Consider the following 23,076-nt stretch of genomic DNA (forward strand, 5'->3'; position numbering starts at 1 on the left):
TAAACTGTTGATTGTCTGTGGGTCCAGCAGAAAGATATGGTGTTATTAGCCTAAGAGTTTGGCAAACAACCCCTTAACTTATAAAACAAATACCTGCGTTATAAATGTGTCAGGATGCAAAAGTTAAATTACAAATGTTTATTATCCTTCCCTTTCCCCTAGTCCTCACTCCCTCCCCCCTTCTCCTGAGGAGGGAAAGTGCCTTTGGCTACCGATTTCCTCTCCTCCAAAGCCCAAAGGAGAACACCAATCAAGCCTTGGCTTTCCTGTGTTGTCAGAAAGGAGCCATATATTTAGGAAGGTATGCTGGTGATGAATGAAGGGGAGGGGCAAAACTTCACAGCTGTGGTAGACTAGGAAAAATACTGAGAAAACAATGATTTTTAAGAGGCAGTGCTGTGATTTATGGGCTTCCCAGATGGCTCAGTGGTAAAGGATCAGCCTGCCAGTGCAGGAAACGCAAGTTGGATCCCTGGGTGGCAAAGATCCCCTGGAGGAGGAAATGGCAGCCTACTGAGTATCCCTGCCTGGAAAACTCCACGGACAGAGGAGCCTGGCAGGCTACAGTCGACAGGGTTGCAAGAGAGTTGGACATGACTGAGTATGCACACACACTGTGGTTTATGGTTTGAATCCCCCTTTGGTCCCTTTAGCTTTTACTTAAGGTAAGAATGGTTTATGAGGACTTTGCATGGTTAGTGTTGTGTGTCCTTGAATCTGAAACCACACTGACACCATACCACGTGGTTCTCCGCTTTTGTTACATTTTTTGAATACTTGAAAATGTACAGAAACTCTACTAAATTAATGGTATCTCACCTAAAACCTGACAGAAAAGTATCAGCCAAACCAAGCAAGAATTCAAAGCCTCATATTGTTAATGCTCTGACCTAGTTGAACTCAGATGCCAAGAATTTCTTGAAACCTTTCTCCAGCTTTGGGTGACAATGTATACCACAGGCTCAGAGAGTAGCTGTCATTCAGAGCATTCCTTTACTGGCTATGAACCTCTCCTTAATAGGACTGACTAGCAATGAACTTAACACTGATGATAAGCATCCCCAAAATTATACTCCTCTTTTTAGGTGGTTTGAAGAACAACTGGGGAAAAATAGGTGAACAAGGACATAGAAACGGTAGATGTTACCTTATGGAAATTCTGAGAAAATGCTCAATAAAGTTATACAAGATGGTCTCTTAGATATTCATCGCAGAAAAGATCCAAGGACTGTTTTATCTCAAATTGTCACACATCCTCCTTTGATCATAATTAACTAGCAACTATTAATATTTCTTGACAGTTCTTAAGAACTAGAAAGTAAAGTTGCTACCTGAAAAGAACCCCATATTAGACTAAAGTAAATGAAATAAATAAAGGGAGAAAACTACAAATACATAACAAAGATCCTGAATAACAAAGAGGCAGATGAGTAAATATAATGCAGAACAACCATGCACAAAAGTAGACAACAGAAAAATCACTTAATTTTCTCCAAATTATCTTGTAACACTTAGGAAAAGAAATTATTGAGAGAAGAAATGCACACTGTAAATATTTACCTGGCTAATTTATTTCACTCTGCCTAGACATTGTTCTATATTTAAAACCAATTTACTGCTGTTGTCTTTACAGCTCATATACTCCTTTTGGTTTACAACTAATACATTTAGCAGATTCTACCACCCTCAAATGCACAATATTTTCTTGGTACCTTTGAAATGCAAATATAGGTAGAGCATTAGTGGTTCATCATAATTCTCTGAAAAAGATGAGTTGCTCTGCAATACACAGTTCATAAACCTTCACTGCAGTAGACCGATTCATCACATGGTCCTACTTGTAAAAATATAAACTTGGTCCTACAGCCTAAAATAAATCTGGGTAAGCCTAAAACAGAATTACAGAGGGAACCAAGAAGAAATGGTAGAACTTATGTGATGGGAGACAACTTAGTTAACATTGAATCCAATCTACATATAACAGCAATAATAACAACAAAGTAACTAAAACTGTTGAGCACCCACATATCTTTTTTTCTGAGTTACATGTTCATGGTAACCAAGTAAGGAAAAAATAAAGTGTTTTCTGTAAGGATTTTTGCATGTTCAATATAGAATTTTATCTCCTACTCCCTAGACTTTATATCCTAGTTATTTTACCTCAGTGTTCTTTAAAGTTTCCATTGTATGGTTGTTCCATAACTTTTGAGGGCCAGTCCCCAAGTATTGAACATGTATGTTGTTTCCAACTCTTACTATTGTACACTTTTTGGTGATATATAGTATTATACATATATATTTTTGTGCACCTGTATGACTATTCCTGGGGGTACACTGCAGAAATAGGAGTCAAAGGCAGACCCCTGATTAGACCTTTTTTTTGATCTATGTTGCCAAATGACTTGACAGAAAACATGAACCAATTTACGTTTCACACACCAATAGCATGTAGGTGCCGCATCCTCACCCTTCCTGGGTGTCATTCTCCTCATCTTTGCCAATTTGACAAGCCAAAGGTTACACCTTATTTGATTTTTTTACTCCAATATTCAATGGCCCTTTATGTATTTGTAAATTTTCTATATTCTTTATATATTTTCTTTTGGATCATTATTCTTAATCAGAAAGCACCCTTATGCACTGAAGATAATAAACTTCTTGACCCTCATACACTGTGACCATTTTTCACAATATATGCGAACATATGTGACTTTTTAAATTAATATCTAATTAATATAATTGCTTTACAATGTTGCATTAGTTTCTACTGTACAACAAAATGCATCAGCACCACATATACGTAGATCCCCTCTGTTTTGGACTTCCTTCCCACCAGGTCCCCACGGTGCATTAAGCAGAGTTCCTGGTGCTATATTATACGTGACTATTTTTAGGTCAATATATCAATCATTTTCTTTAAGGTTTTCTTCATTTGTTTTTATATTTTCAGAGTCCTTTTTTATTTCCAAATAGTAACCAGTTATCTAAATGCCATATATTGACTACCTCATCTTTCCCCATTGCCACTTATCATGTACTAAATCCTCACATATGTAGTATAGGTTCAGTGGCTGAGATTCTTGATCTGGTTCATTGATTCTTATGCTGATACTATCCTGCTTTAATAACTTTATATTACATGTTAACATATTAGCACAATGAACCTGTCATTCTTTTTAAGTTATTAGGTATTCTCCCCAACTAAATTTTGAATATAACTGCTATAATTACTCTGGCATCTGCCCAATTCAAAAATTCTATTGGAATTACTATAAACATATTAAACAGAGGAGATCTAACATCTTTACAATACAGTCCTTCCCACCCTAGACCATGAGCTGTTCTCCCATTTTTATTCTTTTATGTATCTCAGCAAAGTGTTTTTTATGCTTTTTTTCCATAAAGGTCTTTCCATTACGAGACATTTTATAGTTTTAGTTGTTATTGTGAGAAGGATATTTTCCATCATATTTTCTAAGTAGTTATAGCTGGCACCTGATAGACTTTTTATGAACCTAATAATTCTTTGAACACTCCTCACAGGAACACATTATTCTATTTTATCATCACCTAGGTGTTTGAATTTGCTTGGTGACTACTTCTAGAGAAGGAGGGGAGAGGACTGCTACAAACATACCGCCTTGTGCCTGTATTGTGCAGGATCAAAAAAGATAATATCCTTGTAGCATTTTATAAACTGTAACTCGTTTCCTTTCATACCTCATCTGATATTCACAAAACTGTCTAAAGTGGACTGGATGCTCCAGGGTAAGAGTTATTATTATTCTCATCTTAAAGATGAGGAAACTGAGGTTCAGATTTCAGTCATTCAGAGAGTTTGATAAAAATGCAGACTCTGGGCCCCATCCCAAACCTACATTCCTAGAATCTTCAGTATGGGGTTTAAAACCACAGAATGTGTGTTTTAAAACCAGCTTCCCTTGGTGGCTGCCATGAAACATTGATTTCAACCAAGTCAAGACCAAGGCTGAAAGGTTCTGCCTCTAAGTTAGGCATTTATTCTACCATACCTCGATGTCAGCTTAATTACTATAAGTTTCTAGTGATGTATGAATATGACTGAAAGAGTTGGCCTTCTTTTCTTAAGTATCTCTTTAAACAGGAGTCCTGCATAAAGCCCACCCTGATTTGCAGACCAGACATCGCCATATGCAGGCTTCATTTATGATGCAGTCACTTCTTCCCAAAGTCTCAATCAAAAGACAGAGCCCCTGTACCGTGCCGCTAATGCCAGGGAGATTGGCTACTGTGGCTTATACGGCCACAGTGTTCTGTTGGCAGTGGTCCTGCCCCACAGGTGGAGTCCAGCAGCCCTGTAGATGGTGAGAGTTGCCTGGAAAAGTGAGAGAGAGCTCCCAGCACTGATCCCACCCAGTGGAACCACATTTCCATGGCATCCCCTCCTAACAGGTAGGCCAACTCTAGGATAGAACACCACTGCTGTTGACCCCATCTTGCCACTTCATGTCTAGAAAAGCTTATGATGACCCTTTGGGAAAGACCAAGGACTCAGCTAGAGAAAATGAATGCCTCAGAGATAATGCCCATTTTGGTTGGAGTTTAACTGACAGTTACTCAACCAATATTTACAGCGTCACATGCCAGGCCCATGCTAGATGTTGGTGATGAGGATAAATAGCACAGAGCACTTTAAGGCCAATGGGGCAAATAAGCATGAAAAGACACTTAAGGTACATGGGGGGAGGAGGGGCATCAAGGAGGAGTTATGGAAGTGAGTTTTCCAGGTTATGGAAGCTTTCCAGGTTGACGGGTGTGGAGAAAGCATTCCAAAATTTCTTTTCCAGATCTCCAGGGGGAACAACTTAAGCAAAGGTAATGTGAGTATAACAGATTGCAGGATGTTTGGGTTGTAGGAGGATAAAAAACAAAAGATCTGGAAAGGTAAACCACAAGCCAGATTACAAGGAGGTTGCACGTTCATGGAAAGTACTTGAATTTTATCTGAAATGACTGGGAGCCACAGTTGCGTTTACTCTGGGGGCAGTGAGGAAAAGGAGAACAGGAGATGGAGCCTGAAGAAATAAATGAAGATTAGGAGCCTTTCGCAGCTGACAAGGTTGGGGGTAAGGGGCTGCCTGGGGACAGCTACATGGATGGTAAAGAAGAGTTCGAGTCTAGAGATACTTAGCAGATAGAACTGGCAGGATGGAGACACCAAATGAACATGGAGGAAGGAAGGGTGAGGCCAAGTACTAAGACTCTAAAATCCCAGGATGTGGATGTCATGGAATCATAGCTCTGTCTTGGTTTGGCCTCATCCCCAGTCAGTTCCAAGAACCCTGGAACTGCACAAGCTCCTCCCCTTCCTCTTGCTTTTCATCCGCCTCCTCCTCAATTATCAAACAAGGACTGAGAAGGGCAGACCTTTCCTGAACACCCAGCCCACACCCAGCTTCATTCCAGCAAGTTCTGTTCTCAAAAGTATTGTTAAGAAGCCATCTGCTTAGTGATGCCACCTTGTATTTGTAGTAGCTTTCTTGTACACTGTGTTTATGCTCATGATCTCCTTTTCTCCTCAAACTTCCAGCAAGAAAACTGAGACTTATGGAAGTGGAAGCTTGCTCAAGGTCCCAGTTTGTTCACAGGGATTTCAGGCCTCCAACCCATTCTTCTGCCTTAAACTCTGGGGTGATTACAATCCCAAATGACTACAAACCAAAGCACCTGTCACATAGGTGTACCTAAAGGAAAAAAGAAACATGACCAGGGGTGGAAGATGCAGATGTATGTTACCCTGTTCAAATGGAACTTTCGTTACTGTAGGACAAATGTAAAGACCCAACCAAAGAAAATCCTCAGCTCAGAATCCTACTGGATTCTCAGGGAACCTGTTTGGTTTTCTCCTCAGTCTTCTTCAGAAACAGGAACTCACGCCAACACATCAAATAAGAGACTTGCCTGAACAACTTTCATTTCTCACATACACACACACGCATGCGCACTCACACACAGGCTGCTCCTCAGGAAACAAGAGGCATTCTCTGCAAAGAAGGGAAACCAGCTGGCTGAGGGGGGTCAGTGTAGGCGGATGAGAAGGTTTTCAAGCCACCTTAAGAGGAACACATAAGGATAAAACCCCACTAGGGAGAAATTCACCACCATTCATATTCATAAAAATGCAGTGTCTGTTTCTAGTTCCATTCTATTCACTAACTTATTTTAATTTGAGGGGACTGTCATCCCAGACGCCTCTGAGTTTCTTCTTATAGAATGAACATGTCCATTTGTGAGGCAGACACCACATAACACATACAGACAAGCAACTCCTCAGAGCAGACTCTGGTGTTAGGTGAGTCACTGTCCCAGATGGGATCTCCTAGAAAGGAGAAAGCACAAGAGGTGACAGTCAGTTCAGAGAGGGAAAAGCTCAGTGAAAATATCCTGTCAGCAAGCATGACAAGGGTCAGAATTGAGATTTTTCATTTAAACTCTGTTTTTTGCAGCCGCCAGAGGTAGACAAATTATAGTGATGATTACCCCTGACTTTGGAACAGCTTATAAAGAATGTCTACACCCCGTTAGCTTCCCAGGTGACACTAGTGGTAAAGAACCTGCCTGCCAATGTAGGTAGACATAAGAGATGCAGGATCGATCCCTGGGTCGGGAAGATCCCCTGGAGGAGGACACAGAAACTGCAGACAATAGAGTCAGACATGACCTAAGTGACTTAGCCCTTTTAGGGTAAAGGCAATGTGTTTATTTTCCAGGTGAGGGAGAAACCTACTGAGCTGCCTGACATCTCACCAAGTGAGTGAAAGGCTAAGTATGGACTTGAATCCAGACATAAAGAAAAATTATCAGAAACTTGGACATAAAGCCAAGAGCCTGAACCTCTCCTCTCAACATCATGCTGGGGAGCTGTTCAACTCCCTTCCCTCAAGGCTTAGCAATCTAGGGGAATTCACCTTTGTCTGATGCTGCTACTAACTAAAAGTTTAGATTTTCGAAAGTTGCATGTTACCTTGCAAATCTTGTTGGGTCAAGATGCAAACAATTCATTTAGTAAGAGAGCAGAACACCAAAGGTTATCTTTCCATAGGATAACAACCAGTTTTCCATTGAACCTAGCTATTTTATTCTGCCATTTTGCCTTTTAGTACCTATAAATGCCCAGTTCTTCAAAATGCTCTTCAAACAAGATTTCTTATCTTACTAATTCTCTCATAAAGAGTTAATAAATCTTTGATATAATATCAGTCTATATTTGCATGAGGGCATATTTCAAGCTTTCTTAAAATTCTGTTTATTGCTATGTTTATAAATTTAGGGTTTCTTCCTCCAAAATAGTGAAAATGAAAGGGAAAATGTTAGTCACTTCAGTCGTGTCTGACACTTTGTGACCCTGTGAACTGTAGCCCACCAGGTTTCTCTGCCCATAGGATTCTCCAGGCAAGAATACTGGAGTGAGCTGCCATGCCCTCCTCTAGGGGATCTTCCTTACCCAGGTATCAAACCCAGATCTCCTGAATTGCAAGCAAATTATTTACCATCTGAACTACCAAGGAAACCCTAGGACCTCTATGGAATTATATCCACACACCTAGTCATGTCTGCTTTATCTTACCCGCCAACTAGAGTACATTCTACCTGAGTGATGCAGACAGCTGGCCTTGTGCTGGGAATGGAAGGGCACTGGGAGGTTTTCTCATGACTGATCTGGCATTTCCACCATGCCAGTTCTCAGATTCATCATATATTCAACACATTGACCCCGAAAGATTTCTCTGGCAGATGAGATGACCTGTCCACCACCCAACAGGTCAGGGGCTTTGAACCAGGTTCCTAGCACTGCTGATGAGCTGGACTGATGGTCAGAGCTGGCTTGCAGGGAATGACCAACCGTTCCTCATCCGGGTTTGCAAATGACACGCCGTTTCATGAGGTGACAGAAATGCTAGGGTTGAGGGGCAGGGGTGGGCTTACCTCCTTCCAGGACATTTTCTCTCTGGGTGAAACCAGCTAACCCTCAGGAGAGGAAACATGACTTCAACTTCATTACCACCTCACTCCAACTCATAAATTTAACAATCCAAGCTGCACCAAGAGTAAACACAAGGAAGCAAAGAACTTAATGGATTTGGAGAGGAAGGCCTTCATTTTACATACTTAACAGGTCACTGACAACTTTTCACACTTTATGGAGAGAATCATCTGAGCCATTAGCAGGTCACTTGACCCACTCTCTTTAAAACCTCTCTAAGCTCAAAAAAAACCAAAAACAATCCTAAAAGCTCTGAGAATAGGAGATCTGGGATTTTAGCCTGACCAGTCTGCCAGGCAGGTTTACTGGCTGCAGGCAATTCCCAGCAGTTGGTGTCTTGCCAGGGAGCCTGAAGCTGCAAAAGCTGCAGCTCTGCTGGGTTTGAAGGGCCTCCTTCCGCCTGAGTTGCCCCTGAGGCTTCAGTTCCGTTCTGTGGATTCAGCATCTACTACAAATGTCAGGAACTGTGCTCTGTACTGTGCAGGGCATGGCTTATGGAGACTGTCTCCTCAAGGGTCTTCCTGTCCAATCAGAGACACAAGACATTGATCTAAATAGCAACCATTTAGGGTAGAAAGTGACTGGCAGTTGATACATATTATAAAGTTGTTGTGCCAGGTCATGTCCATTGAGTATATATGTGCATTGAGTACGCATACACAGGGGCGAAAAAGTCAGACTGGCCCTGGCCTTAGAAGGATTCAACAAGCATTCGTTGAAGGAATGTTAGTCATTCAGTCATGTCCAACTCTGTGTAACCCATGAACTGTAACTCACCAGCCTCCTCTGTCCATGGGGTTTCCCAGGCAAGAATACTGGAGTGGGCTGTCACTCCCTTCTCCATTGTTGAAGGAGAGAAAGCAACAGTTGTTGAGCACCTACTACGGGCCAGGCTGCGTGCCAGGATCTTCTCCTTTAACTTCCTCCTCACAAGTATTCTCTTCGATGGATGATGCTCTCTTTTTACAAATAGAGAAAGAGGGGCTCAGAGATGTTAGGTCACTTTCCCAGAGTCACGCAGATGGTGAATAGAAAGATGGGATTCGAAAGCAGAACCGTCTGACTTCCAAGATCCTGCTGTCTCAACCTCTCTGCATTTCCTCTGATCATTTTAGAGCACAGCTTCCTTCTGTACTGATCTAATTCATTTCCGAGGTAAGGAGCCTCACAGAGCCAGGTTGACAAGCGAGAGGGCGTCCATCGCTAATCCAAGATAAGGACTCTCAAAGCCATCTGCATATCCCACGATGTGTGAGTCCTGCTTGGCTGTGTCTCTGGCTGCCTGTCCCACGATGTTCTCCATCATCAACCCTGTGATCCCCTCATCTCCCTTCTGATAAAATGGAAGAATCGAAGGGCAGAGAAGAGAACAAATGTGGTTTCCAGAGATGGGGGCACAAGCCCCGCCCTGTCCCCTCAGGATTCGTCCAGCAGGGCTGACCCAACAGCGCAGGCAGCCACTGCCCGGCAAGCTCACGGCCAACCTGGCTTCCACCCCAAAATCCTCATCTTCCCTCCTCTTGCCGTTTTGCCTAAACCCAAGAAAACTATTTTCATTCCTTCTCTTTCACTGCCTTTGGGGAAGAGGAGAATTCAGGACTTTCGCAGCTTAACAAAGCCTTCAGCATAAAGCCTGTATTAGTGACTTAGGAGGGCCTGAGCCTGCATGCTCACCTCCTCAGCCCCGTCTCCTCCAGTGCATGCTGGGTAGCTCCTGAACCACTCCCAGGGCACCATGGGTAACTCTCGCCAATCTTGGGACTCAGCTCAGACCATGTGCTCCAGAAGGCCTTCTTGGACCACACTTCAGCTGTGTGTGTGTGCATGTGGTAGTGCCCCTTCTGCGTGCTCCCACACCCACCTACACTGCCCTGCAGAGTGCCCACCACACTGCCTTATACCCTCCTCTCCACGCTCTGTGACAGCAGGAGACGTATCTCCAGGGAGCATAAACACTCCCAACCCTTGAGCACAGTCCTGGAACCCAATAAATCCTAGAGGAAGGGAAGGACAGAGGAAAGGAAAGACTGGGCTCAGACTCTCAGCCCAAAGGCTCGCTTCCCAGGCTGGCCCTCGCCTCAGGCCTGGTACAGTTCCCTGCCGTCAGAGCTGCCAAGGGAGCAGAGGGTGAGGTCTGAGGAAAAGCAGGCTGGAAGGAATGTTCGTTCCCTGAGGAAACTCAAGCATGATCTTCAGGGCTCCGGTGATGAAGGTCGGAGCCATCACTTCAGAACATCTGCAGTGCCCAGTGGGGCCAGAAGAATGAAGCAACTTCTAGTGCTCTCTCCACAGATGGCCCTGGGTCTGTAGGTCAGGGGGCTGTCCCAGGGGCTCTCCGAGCAGCTGCCCTAACCTGTGTGTACTGGGCTCACTAGAGGCAGGAAATTCCATGTTGTAATGGCTGGCTTTCTTCCTTTCATTCCTGATCCATGACTAGGTGGTGGATGGGCCATTAAAGAAATCATTTAGGCAGATTTTAGGAACATCTGACTAGGCTCCAAGTCTGCAGCAAGAGGAAAATATAACAGGACAAAGAGCTGGGGGCTGCGCCATCTCACCTTCATTTCCATCACTAGCCTGGCTTCTGAAAGGAAAATGTTTAAACGCCTATCTTCTGTGTTGTCACTAGCATTGGATGGAGCTGAGTTCACCACTTAAAAACACACATTTAAAAGCTCATCTCAGTGGCTGCCACCATGTTATCAAGCTGAACACATGTTGATCTGAGAAGATTAGAAAAATTGTTCCCAGTGTCTGGGGAGGCAGTGCTTTTTAAACAAGTGCTTTTCAAAGAATAAGCCATTAAGAAGCACTTTGCACACATGTAGCCCCTGAACCTGAAAACAAATAAAACTCAAATCAGTACCAAATCAGTAACTCTGAGCAGTAGACTAGAGAATCTGGCTGGCATATTTTAGAGATGTGGTTATAAAAGGTTGCTATTCCATTTATTTTTCATTTTCTGAACATTTAATGACAGAAGGAATCAAAAATCATTTTTATGTTGGACCTGTACATTTTTTATTAAAATATAGCTGATTTACAGCATTGTGTTAGTTTTAGGTGTACCATATAGCAATTCATTTATTTTTTTCTGATTATATTCCACTATAGATTATGACAGGATATTGAATATAAATCCCTGCATTTGTAGCATTTGTACATTCTTCTTAATCAACTAGGAAAAATCACATTCTCCTTCATATTTTACTTTCTTTTTCCAAAGAGGAATTAAATTTTTGTGGAAATTTAAATTTGTTCCTTCCATTTACCAAGAAAATGGTATTACTCTTGCTTTCAATCTGTTCTATCTCAGTTTAGTTTCAAGTTGAGACTTTATTTCATTTCCAGCCATGTAAAGAGTGGCTGGTATTCCTCTATTACCTCTTACTTTTGGACATAATTGCTTAGTGAGGCCATAAGCCTATTGGGTAAATCAAACTCTCTACTTTTCACTGTATATATAATGTTAGAAGAAACCCATATACAACACTTCCTTCTGCAACTGAGTTTCAAACTGTCATGAATCAGTTGAGCTAAAGCAGAGAGATATTGAATAAAAACATTTTTTGCAATAAATGTTAAGCCTTTCTCATTTCACTATTAGTTTTGCCTTCCTGCTGATCCTGCTGTGACTAGTCATGTCCAACTCTGTGACTCCCATGGATGGTAGCCCACCAGGCTCCTCTGTCCATGGAATTTTCCAGGCAAGAATACTGGAATGAGTTGCCATTTCCTATTCCAGGGGCTCTTCCCAACTCCGGGATCGAACCTGTGACTCTCATATCTCCTGCACTGGCAGGTGGATTCTTTACCACTGAGCCACTGGGAAGCCCCAGCTTTGCTATAAATTATAAAATAGACAGGTGGGTTATCCTTTGTTTTCAGAGCTTCTTAGCATTTTGACAAGAAATAAAAGCCAAGATTTCTGGTTACCTGAATCTATATCCTGAAAGGTGGCTCAAACCAAATGAAAGAAGAGAATAACCTAACCAAGAATGAGTCCAGCATCCTTTCCCTTCAGGATCTTGCTATTATAGCACCTAATCAGGGTTAATGAGCAGCCTGCAGAGTGCCCTAGTGGCACCAAACAGTATTTGCCTTGGTCGAGAAATTTGGCCTTGACTCAGCCCATCTGCTCTCACTGCAGCCCAGGGTTGGCTTTCATTTGGCGATCATGCTGTCAACTCAGTTTAGAATATACATGGGTGAGGCATATGCTTGGCCTTGCTGCCCAGGGAGATGCTGGCATAGAGAAATGTGAAGGATCCTGATTGAAGCTCGCATTTACAGATTCTCCTTTTCTCTTCTCCCCTAGTTACTGTGACAGTGGGAGGCAAGCAACACTTGCTCGGACTGTATGACACCGCAGGACAGGTATGTTTTTCTTATCTTGATTCATGAAATGTTTGGGAGGGGGGAGAATGGTCCATTTGACTAAGTTTATGGGGACTGATGGGATAGACGTTACCTCCTCTGATGACCTGGGGCAAATTTATCATATACCTAAAACAACAACCAAAATATTTTTAATATCCTAACAATATTTGTAATAACAGAAAACTAAATCATTATGAGATTCAAGTTATTGATAAGCAAATACCCATTCATTTATTGATGATGACTATCACTAACCAAAATCACATATTTGGTGAAGAGTTCCAGTTTCTTCTAACCCATGCCAATTCCAGACCTAGGGTAACTGAGTCAATTTCATAAATTTTAGTTTCATCCACTATTTTTTTTCCATGTTGTATTCTTTACCCACTCTTTATTTAAAAAGCCTAATAATGAGCTGTAGAAAGGTACAAAAAGAGATAGGAAATGGGGGTCAGGGAATAGAAAATAGATGGATTTAGTATCAGAAGGAGAAAAAACCAGGATCCTGGATATTTTCCCGATGTGAGGATCAACCCCTAAACAACTGGAGTTGAATCTAAATTCTCTATTCTTGAAATATTCTCATTCTGTCAGAAATATTTCTTCAAGTCAGAGATCTTGGCCAACAAATATGTAAAGCAATAGAACCCTCAATTCTTAAACCAGTTAACACATTCTCTGCTAGGGTGAAAATGTCACCTTGTCTTTTTTTCCCTTGTATCCCACATGTCATTACAAAAAGTTTCTAAAGTTACCAGTTCATGGGCTAGAGGGGCAGTGGTTAAGTAATTGATGGCTGTAACCCAATTTCTTTGACAGAGCTGTTGTTACCATACATCCTGGATCATTTATTTAAGTCAAAATCAGTGGGTTTTTCAGTCTGTCCGAATTTATACATCTTAAGTCCTTTGGCGTGAACGTTTGACCCTGCTTATTCCCTGTGAGTCTCCTGGTAATTGTTATATGCAGTTACACATTTGTCTAGATTTTTTTCACAATTATCTGGAGATATGTCTTTTTGCTCAACTTGAAAAAAAGGTCATAATAAACAAAATTCTCCTTGGGATTTCTGTATGCATTGGCAAGAACCACTGTATAAATGTCTTGCTATTGTTGTTCAATTGCCCAGTCACGTTCGACTCTTTGTGACCCCATGGACTGCAGCACGCCAGGCCTCCCTGTCCATCACCATCTCCCAAAGTTTGCCCAAGTTCATGTCCTTTGCATCAGTGATGCCATCTAACCATCTCATCCTCTGATGCCCTCTTCTCCTTCTGCCCTCAATCTTTCCCAGCAACAGGGACTTTTCCAATGAGCTGGCTGTTCATGTCAGATGATGGTGGCTCAGGCAATATAAAAGTCTATGGAACATCAAAAGCAGGTGTTCCACAGACAGGCAGAACCAGGCAGTGGAGAACTTGAAAAATCTAGCAGCAGAATCAAAGCTCGTAAAAGCATCTAGTTTCCCCTCACTGGAAGATGGGTGCTTTAGCCAGCTACCCTCAGGAACTAGAAAGTGGAGGAGACCTCTCACATCAATACCAACACACACAACTAGGAAAGGATGCCCACAGACACACAGATTGGAAAGGTGAGTGGCTCCTCTGTGCTAAGGTACCAGGCTTCAGTGCAGCTCCTACTTGACTGCCCCTGCACCAGAAAGCATTCCAGCAACAGAAGGAGGCTGCTCTTTGGGCTGGAGTTGCCTACACTCATTCAATCACACAGTCATTGGGGGTGTCCCCATTCATCAGGACTCACAGCCTAAAAAAGAAAGTATACACCCTTCTCATACATAATCATATCTTATGAATATAATCCAGTTTGAAAAGCTCAACACAGCAAGGATCATTACCTGACTCTGAAACCTGTTTCCTTTGCCTTCTAAAAAAGCTCCTTATGCCCCCTGCCCTGTGCCTAGTTCTTCCTAATTCTATAGCAATCCACTACAATTGTTAGCTTCTGTGCTTAATTGTCCCCAGGACAGTTTCCCCCTGGCCTCTATTTAATCTCAAATCCAACAAAACTGCATAAAACCAGTTTAGTTATTCTTTCCCACTGCTCCATCTTTTTAGAAAAATTTAAAAATAATACTAGTATTTGAGTAAAGACTCTAAGGCAGTGGATAAAACATGTTTAGACTACAAATTGACCCAAAACTCTGACACAGGAGAACATGATAATTGCTGATAGAATATAACAACAAATGGGTTACAGATAATTCTTCAACTTAACTTTCACTTTAATGCTTTCCACCAGCTACTTTGAAAACCCAGAGGTAGACAAGGTTCATAGGGGAACATAAAATGTGGGGAAAAGAAATCAGAACATATCTTAAAGTCGGTTATAGAACTGAAATTCTAAGATTGGGACCTTTGAAAATGATTTAAATAGTGCCTTAAAGAACCAGAGTAATTAAGCTAAACAATTGGAGGCTAGACCTAAGGGAGACATTTTAGCAGGAAAGGGCCGTGAAGTGTTGGAATGTGTTCCACTGAAGGATTCATGTAATTCATTACGTGGAACAGTGGTTCTCAGACTTAAGTAGAAATGAGAATCACAAATAGGGCTGGTTAAAACCCAGACACTGGGCCCCACCCTCAGAGCTGCTGACTCTACAGTTCTGGGATGGTGCCTCCACACTTAAATTTCTGACAGGTAACTTTGAGAACCACTGTTCTAGAACCTTGGGACTCAGAGTCTGGACGACCAACCAGCAGCATCACCAGGGACCTTATTAGAAAGGCAGAATCTCAGGCCCCATCCCCCACCTACTGAATCTGAAAATGCATTTTAAGAAGATCTGGTGATTCATCCGCACATTAAAACTGGAGCCTTTGTTGGTTGAAACATTGTTCCTAATGTCAGGAGGATGCAGTGGAAAATAACCATTACCCAAGTTGATTCCCATGGCTCCACAACTCTGCCAGTAAGGCTTTGTGACAAATTTAATTTAGAAGCATTGTCCCAAAATTTCCATTCCCAGCTTCAGGGATGATAACCTCCTCAGTTATATTCTCACAAATATTGCTGAGGTCACATGACTAAGGAAGGTCTAGAACTAATTCAAAATTACTCATTTGATCAGAGTTACTAACAAGAAAGAGAGGTAATCTAGAGCCAATTGATTGATCCCTGAGCCGCAAAAAAAGAAACAAGCCTCCGAACCTGGCTATAGGATTGCATCTGGCTGTGAATAACCAGATTTTCAGACACAAACAAACTAAGGGACAGTGCCCCCTCATCTTTGTCTTGAGTTAAGCAGGGCTCAGAGTTAAAAATAACCTCAAGAAGCACACGTGTTCAGAAAGATAAAGTGGCAAGGAAATACTACCTCTACCCTCAAAGTCAGCCCTGGACAAAATCATCTGACCTGGTTCCCTCCACTTTGCCACACCTCGTCACCTCGGGCGCCTCCGCAGTCCCACTAGACTTGCCTGAGACACCTTCCGGCACCGCACAGCCAGCCCAGCATCCGCTCAAGACAGTTTGTAACGAAGCCACGTGCATACACTGCCAGCATGAGGCAGCTGCTAGCAAACATTAGCTCTCTCCCCAAATCCCTGAAACAAACGGATATTTGGGCTGTGAGTGGAGCTCTTTGAAGACAGTCTTCAGAACTCCGGTTCATCTGTTCGACAGAATTCCAAACATTCAGTTAGGCAATGAAGTGAGGGGCTTTTTCACAGGGTCACTCTGCTTGTTACGCCCCAGCTCACACCAGGGAGGCAATAAGGCCCAGGTCTGTAAGCTGAATCTATTTAGATCCTGCCTACCCAACCTGCACAGCACATGCCCCAGTAGCATGTGGCTGAGACGGATTTCCAGAGCTCAGGTCTTTGGCTTGACTACAGAGTCTGGAGCCGACTTTTTCACGACACGCTTACAGGCCAGTTTGAAAGCATGTTCATGAGAGACTTGGGCTTCACCAGTGGCTCGGCGGTAAAGAATCCACCTGCAATGCAGATGTGGGTTCAATCCCTGGATCAGGGAGATCCCCCGGAGAAGGGAATGGCAACCCTATCCAGTATTCTTGCCTGGGAAATCCCATGGGCGGAGGAGCCTGGCAGGCTCCAGTCCAGAGGGTCGCAGAAAAGTCCAACACGACTTAGTGACTAAACAGCTGCATGAGAGAGTAGGGGAGAGCAGGAGGCAGGGTGGGGGTGCTGCTGCAAGCCAGGACATGTGCTGGCTGAGAAATGCCCAAATGGGAGAAGGGTCTCTCCCAGGTCACAGCCCAGAACCGGGCAACCCCCACCTCCCCCCACCCCAGCTGGCCCCCTAGAGTGGGACCAGTCCCGGCACTAAGACACCAAACCTGCTCCTCTCATGGGCTCTGGCCTGCAGGAGCAAAGTGAGTAAAACCCTGCTGCAATCAGCCTCTCAGGGCGAACCCCAGGACAGAGGTATCTCAAAGACAGCATTTGCAAAAGTGGCAGTTAGCTGTGCTGCCGGGAGAAATGAGACTCTCCTGGTGTCAGGAGCCTGGCTTCTCAGCAGGATAAACCTCTGAGCTCTTGGCACATGAGTACCACTGGATTAGGGTTGTCTGCTTGTGGGCAAGTACAGAATGGTGTCTGTCACGGAGAAACCACAGCAGCTCAGCTGTCCCAGTGACCATGAGTGTCTGAGAGCAGGAGAGCCATCAGTCATACCGCTTGCTCAGTCAGGACGGCACACCACACATCTTCACTGCCCTGAATCCTGAAACGCTTCCTCCCCTCTCCCTGAAACCCCGCACCCCCTACACCTCCACAGGGGCTGGAAAGAGAGACATATGACCAGGGACGGAGGCAAGGACATCAGGGGTTCATTAACGACGGCAACCTGGGGCCCACTTGGAAGGACAGGAGCCTTTCCTTTTCTCATCAGCTGACCCAAGGGCCCTCTGGAGCCCAGAATCCAACATCGACTCTCTATGGAAAGTCTGCCTAAAACCTCAGAACAAATGTTCTTCCCCAATGAGTGACTCAAACTTTCTTGCTCATGTGCCTTTTAATGTGGTTTTAGAAGTGTTCAAACTGGGGGGCAGGGAGTAAGGAAGTTGACCCCTGTGACAAGTTATTGGTTAAGAATAATCTCAGGACACAATCATACTTTTCTCCTCATGAAAAGTGAAGCTGGAGGGAGAATAAACTCTCAACCACTAAAGAACCTGCTGTGTTCACGACACAGGTCTGTGGTCTACAAACACTAACACATTTTATTCTCAGAGTAACCCTCTGAGACCAATACTGCGGCTGCTGCTGCTGCTAAGTCGCTTCAGTCGTGTGCAACTCTGTGCGACCCCATAGACGGCAGCCCACCAGGCTCCCCCGTCCCTGGGATTCTCCAGGCAAGAACACTGGAGTGGGTTGCCATTTCCTTCTCCAATGCATGAAAGTGAAAAGTGAAAGTGAAGTCACTCAGTCGTATCCGACTCCTAGCGACCCCATGGACTGCAGCCCACCAGGCTCCTCCCTCCATGGGATTTTCCAGGCAAGAGTACTGGAGTGGGGTGCCATTGCCTTCTCCAGAGGCCAGCACTATTATCAACCTATTTTACAGATAAGAAAACTGAGGCAGGGAGAACGTACCCCAGGTCCCACAGTAGCCACAGGCCAGGCTGGAATTGAACCCTGTGAGTAGGTCTGTCTAGCCCACGTTTACTACACTCCTGCCCTCTGTGTGCTGCCTACATTTTCCAAACCAAGCCTAACAGATCCAAGTGTACTTACGGAATAATATAAAAGTGAGACCGTGCTGAAAATCTGGGGTAAATATCATTCAACCAAGAGGACTTGGAAGCAAATTTCTATTTCCAATTTGACGTGGGTGTGGGGGTAAGGAGGGGTGAAGGGACTGCTCAGTGCCACTCTCCTCTCCTCCCCATTCAAAGTGTGGTCCCAGGACCACCACCGCCTGGAAACCCATTAGAAATGCAACTTTTCAGACTTCATGCAAGACCTGCTGCTGAATAAGAATCTGCAACCTGACAAGATCCCCAGGTAATTTAAACACGCACTAAGTCTGCAGAGAGCTGGCCTAATGGTTTCACTTCCTCACCATCTGTGCCATCACGGTGTGGCTGATCCAGACATATTTCAAACACAAGTATTTAGCCTGTCTGAGGCTGAGGCTGTCCCCGACCTTTTCTTGTTTGATAATCACCCATAGTTACCCCCAGAACACGAGATTTGTCTTCAAACACTATCCTGCCCTCAGTGAATTTGGGTGAAAAGCGCTCAAAAGCCTACCTTTACAACATCCCACCCTTCTCTCCACCCCCACCCCAGCCTCTGTCAACTTTAGCCCTTGAAGCCCCATTCAAGTCACTGTTGCAGTCTTCCATTATCAGTTTCAACATTGGAAGGGGTCTCAAATACCAGATAGACCACTGACCCTTTACCCCATGTCGACACGTGCGCATCCAACCAAGACTCAAAACGTGGTCATGGTGGTTTAGTCGCTCAGTCGTGTTTGACTCTGTGACCTCACAGACTATAGCCCGCCAGTTTCCTATGTCCTTGGGGTTCTCCAGGCAAGAATACTGGAGTGAGCTGCCATTTCCTTCTCCAGGGAATCTTCCTGACTCAGGGATCGAACCTGCATCTCCTGCACCTGTAGACAGATTCTTTACAGCTGAGCCACCATGGATTCCCACTCAAAACATGCTCCATAGCAAAAAAAAAAATCAAGTTATCAGCTGGTAGAAATTCAAGTCCCCCAACCTCCCAGTCCCCAGCCCTCAGGCCGAGGGAACACTTACTTATATTAAGCCTGAAGCCCCTGCGTGTTTTACAGCTGCAGTCCGTGGGGAAGAGGAGCTGAAATGAGTCAGGCCAGCCCGGGTTTGAGCCTTCTTTAATGGTACGCTTGCTCTGTGGCCCCGATTCAATCATTCAATGTCTACAATGGAGTCACCTGGAGGACCCACTAGGTCACAGAGCGGGCAGCCCTGCTCTCAGAACCTCAGCTTCAGAAGGCTGGCCAGCACCTGGAAATGTGCATCCCTCACGAGCTCCCAGGTGATGCCCATGCTCCTCTGGGAGCCACTGCACTAATGATCTCTAAGACCTCTTCCAGCCTTGGAATTGTATTTTCCCAATTCAGTTAAAAACTATTCTATAGTATTCTATTATCAGGGAGTTAACTAAAAGCAAGGCTTCCGTGGTGGCTCAGTGGTAAAGAATCTGCATGCAATGCAGGAGACCTGGGTTCGATCCCTGGGTTGGGAAGATCCCCTGGAGAAGGGAATAGCTGCCCACTCCAACATTCTTGCCTGGAGGATCCCATGGACAGAGGAGCCTAGTGGGCTACAGTACATGGGGTCACAAGAGTTGGACATGACTGAGCAACTAACACAAGAGAAATTTCACCTCTCACTTTCACATAAATCGAATTGTTTCCCATATTTTCATTTTTTTTTCCCAACCAGATTTCCAATTCTTATTTACCTTGTATAGTTCTTATAGCATCCTTAATGCTATATGCTAGGCATTCAGTAGGAAATTAATTAATCTTTTTAATTGGAATTATACAGCAGGACTGAGCTTTCCTGGTGGCCCAGGTGGTGAAGAATTCACCTGCAATGCGGGACAGCTGGGTTCAATGCCTGGGTGGGGAAGATCCCCTGGAGGAGGGCATGGCAACGCACTCCAGTACTCTTGCCTGGAGAATCCCCATGGACAGGGGAGCCTGATGGGCTATAGTACATGGGGTCGCAAAGAGTCAGGCACCATTAAGCAACTAAGCACAGCCCAGTACATAGAGCAGCACTAAAGTTTCCACAGAGGAGAGAGCCAGAATACAGAGCAGCATAAAGCCCAATGAAGGATGCAGTCAGAAGTCAACCAGCTGGACCTACTAGGAGAGAAAATTATCAACAAACCAAACTGCCAGCACCTTCCCACCTACCGTTAATCCAGCAACCCAGGGTCTTCCTAACTTTCCCGTAATGTAAGTAGAATTCCTTTGAGAGTTTCTGGGTAAAGAACCAAGTAAACATGATCCTTTCAGACCACCAGTTATTTGCTTATCTAGTTGTGACCCGATTTGTCCAGTTGTGACTTTTCTCCCAATTGTGTTGTTTTTTTAGGCTTTGAGGTTTTAAATATACAGTGTCTGCTGCCATCTGGTGGTACTTGCTGGTAGATGCAGACCTAGAGACAGGCCTTTTAGTTCTATAGAAATAGGTAACTACACCCACCCCAGGGTCTAACATTTCTTTTCCTAGATCCTTGGGTAAAGCATCAGTCCATATTAAGATTCCTAGAGAATTGAATTTTCAAGGAAATGCTTAATCTGTCACTTAAAATTCTTGGATGAAACAAATTACTTGTTCACAATTAAGAGCTAGAGCTGGATTCAGGCCAAATACACTATCCTGGTGTTTAAGCTCTGTAATTTTGGTCCAGTGTTGAATTTCTCTAACCCTTAATTTCCTCTTCTATGAAATTCGGAAGTTGATGTACCATCTCTTCAGGGCTAGTGAGAGGATTCAACTAGATCATACATGAAAGAGCTTGAAACAGTGCCTGGCCCTTAGTAATAAGCCCTTGATATATCTTCAGTTGCTAGTCAAGGTGATGTAATTCAGTTGTTCTCAACTCCATGCCAGCCTCAGGCCAGTGAAATCAGAATACCCAGATGCCCAAACCCACTCTCAAGAGATTCTGATTTCACTGATCCCAGGGTAGGGAAGGAAGAGGCAGGTAGTTGGCTAGCAGGGCATCGGGAGGTTTTTAAATCTCCCCAGGTGATTCTTATGAAAACTACAATAAATGATCCGTAGAAAAGCCATGTGTTCATTTGCAGATCACAGCAGGCCCTGTGTCATCCAGTCAATCAATAGCACTTATGGAATATGTGCTATGGACGGAGTGTAAGTGGGGCACGAGAAAACACAGCACAGCCCCTACTCCGTTTATGACAATGCAGAGGAGAGGATGCAGTGACAGGGAGAAGGTGGTGTTGTGAACCCATAGATCATGGGCTGGGAAAGAGAGTTCTCAGCTTGTGGACTTCACAGCTACCGTGAGAGAGAGGGGAGAGGGGAGAGAGACCCTGGGAGAGGTTTGGCTTTTAGAGCTAGTTGTGTACAGAGGAGGAGGTACTGATAAAAGATGTTGTCCCCTCCCACCACTACCAGCCTCAACATGCAGACATACACACACAGACATGGGTACAACTTGACTGAGATGCAGTCCTAGGCCTGGTCCAATCAGTTTTTAAGCAACATATTCATCTCCCAATTAATTGCTTTCATAGAAATGTGGTAAATGAGCCACAATAACTGACTTTTTGTGTGTTTCTAGTTCACTTTTTTAGGATTTTGGGATTATTCAGCATCCTTGCCAGCCTGCACTGCATTTTGCTTAGGCTGATAGAATTAAAAGCGGTAATAGTGTACTAAGCCCCTGTGTGCTGGGCACTGAATAACAGATAAATGCATGCTGACCAACCAGAGATGACCGCGCCTGACATTCCAAAGGGGATCCTCCCAGGAACACGTGTACATGGCCATGTGCACCCCCTTTTAATAAAGATGTTATTAGAGTCAATAGAAAGATAGTGAGGTCGATATTTTTAAATATCCATACATATTAAGTTTAAAATAGCAAATATCAGGACTTCCCTGGTAATCCAGTGGTTAAGAATCTATCCTGCAATGCAGGGGATGTGGGTTCAATCCCTGGTCGGGGAACTAAGATCCCACATGCTGTGGAGCAAGTAACTGGGCCACAACTAGAGAGTCCACACACTGCAATGAAAGATCTCATGTGATGCAATAAAGATCCTACATGCCTCCCTAAGACCTGATGCAGCCAAATAAATAAACAAATTTTTTTTAAAAGCAAGAATCACACAACAATTTAAGCTATATAAGCAATTAATTTTTAAATAAACATGTATATGTTATATATGTAAATAAATGTTAAAAGTTTGGAAGGATACTGTTACATAATGGCTCCATCTGGGAAGAGAGGAAAAACTATTAGAGATAAAGCACTGGATAGAAACAAACTTTTACTTCTAATTCTATGTCCTTACATAATGTTTGAATATTTACAATGAGCATATATGTTTTGTAATTTTTTTAATGTTAGAATAGTAAGGACAGACCCTAATAAATGAATTAATACACATATGTACATAGAAATGGACAATGTAACTGTGAACATACAGATTTGGTTGCACCTATATATGTATAATGTCTGCTTGGATGTAGTATGTATATGTATATGAAGTGTACTGTAGTGTGTATGAACATTTGTGACATACTGTGGTACGTGAGAACATGTATTATTAATGTGTATATAGTATATACATATAAAATATACACACACACTTAAAGTTACTGTGTTACCAAATTCTATGACAATAGATAAAAACTTCTAATGAAATAGCAGATTTTACACCTTGGAACCTCCTAAAATATTTTACATACAATAAAAGGTACTTGCTGACTTTTCCCAAAGTTGAGATGATCCAACATTTTTCTTTGTCTCTATCATCTCCCACTAAAATAGCATATACATAAACATCTTATGCAACCACAAGCTCTTCAACCAAAGCATATTCTGTTCTGAAAAGTCTTTGGGGAAAATTCATTAATCTGGTATCTTATTTATTAGGTCACAATATGGCTTTTAGGTAGATTTAGAAACAAATCCCAAATTCTTAGCTCTAAC

At 43.4% G+C, this 23,076-nt stretch overlaps 1 protein-coding gene across 2 annotated transcripts in view; it reads left to right on the forward strand.

Annotated features, from left to right (window-relative positions):
- RHOJ (ras homolog family member J) overlaps positions 1–23,076 on the forward strand; it is a 91,226-nt gene that overhangs the window by 54,740 nt on the left and 13,410 nt on the right. For both annotated transcript variants that reach the window (XM_070469449.1, XM_070469448.1), the window contains exon 2: positions 12,342–12,400. In XM_070469449.1, the coding sequence (XP_070325550.1) occupies positions 12,342–12,400 (59 nt within the window). The remainder of the gene's footprint in view (positions 1–12,341; positions 12,401–23,076) is intronic.

This window comes from Odocoileus virginianus, chromosome 6 (genome assembly GCF_023699985.2).
Source record: "Odocoileus virginianus isolate 20LAN1187 ecotype Illinois chromosome 6, Ovbor_1.2, whole genome shotgun sequence".
Taxonomy (NCBI): Eukaryota; Metazoa; Chordata; class Mammalia; order Artiodactyla; family Cervidae; genus Odocoileus; species Odocoileus virginianus.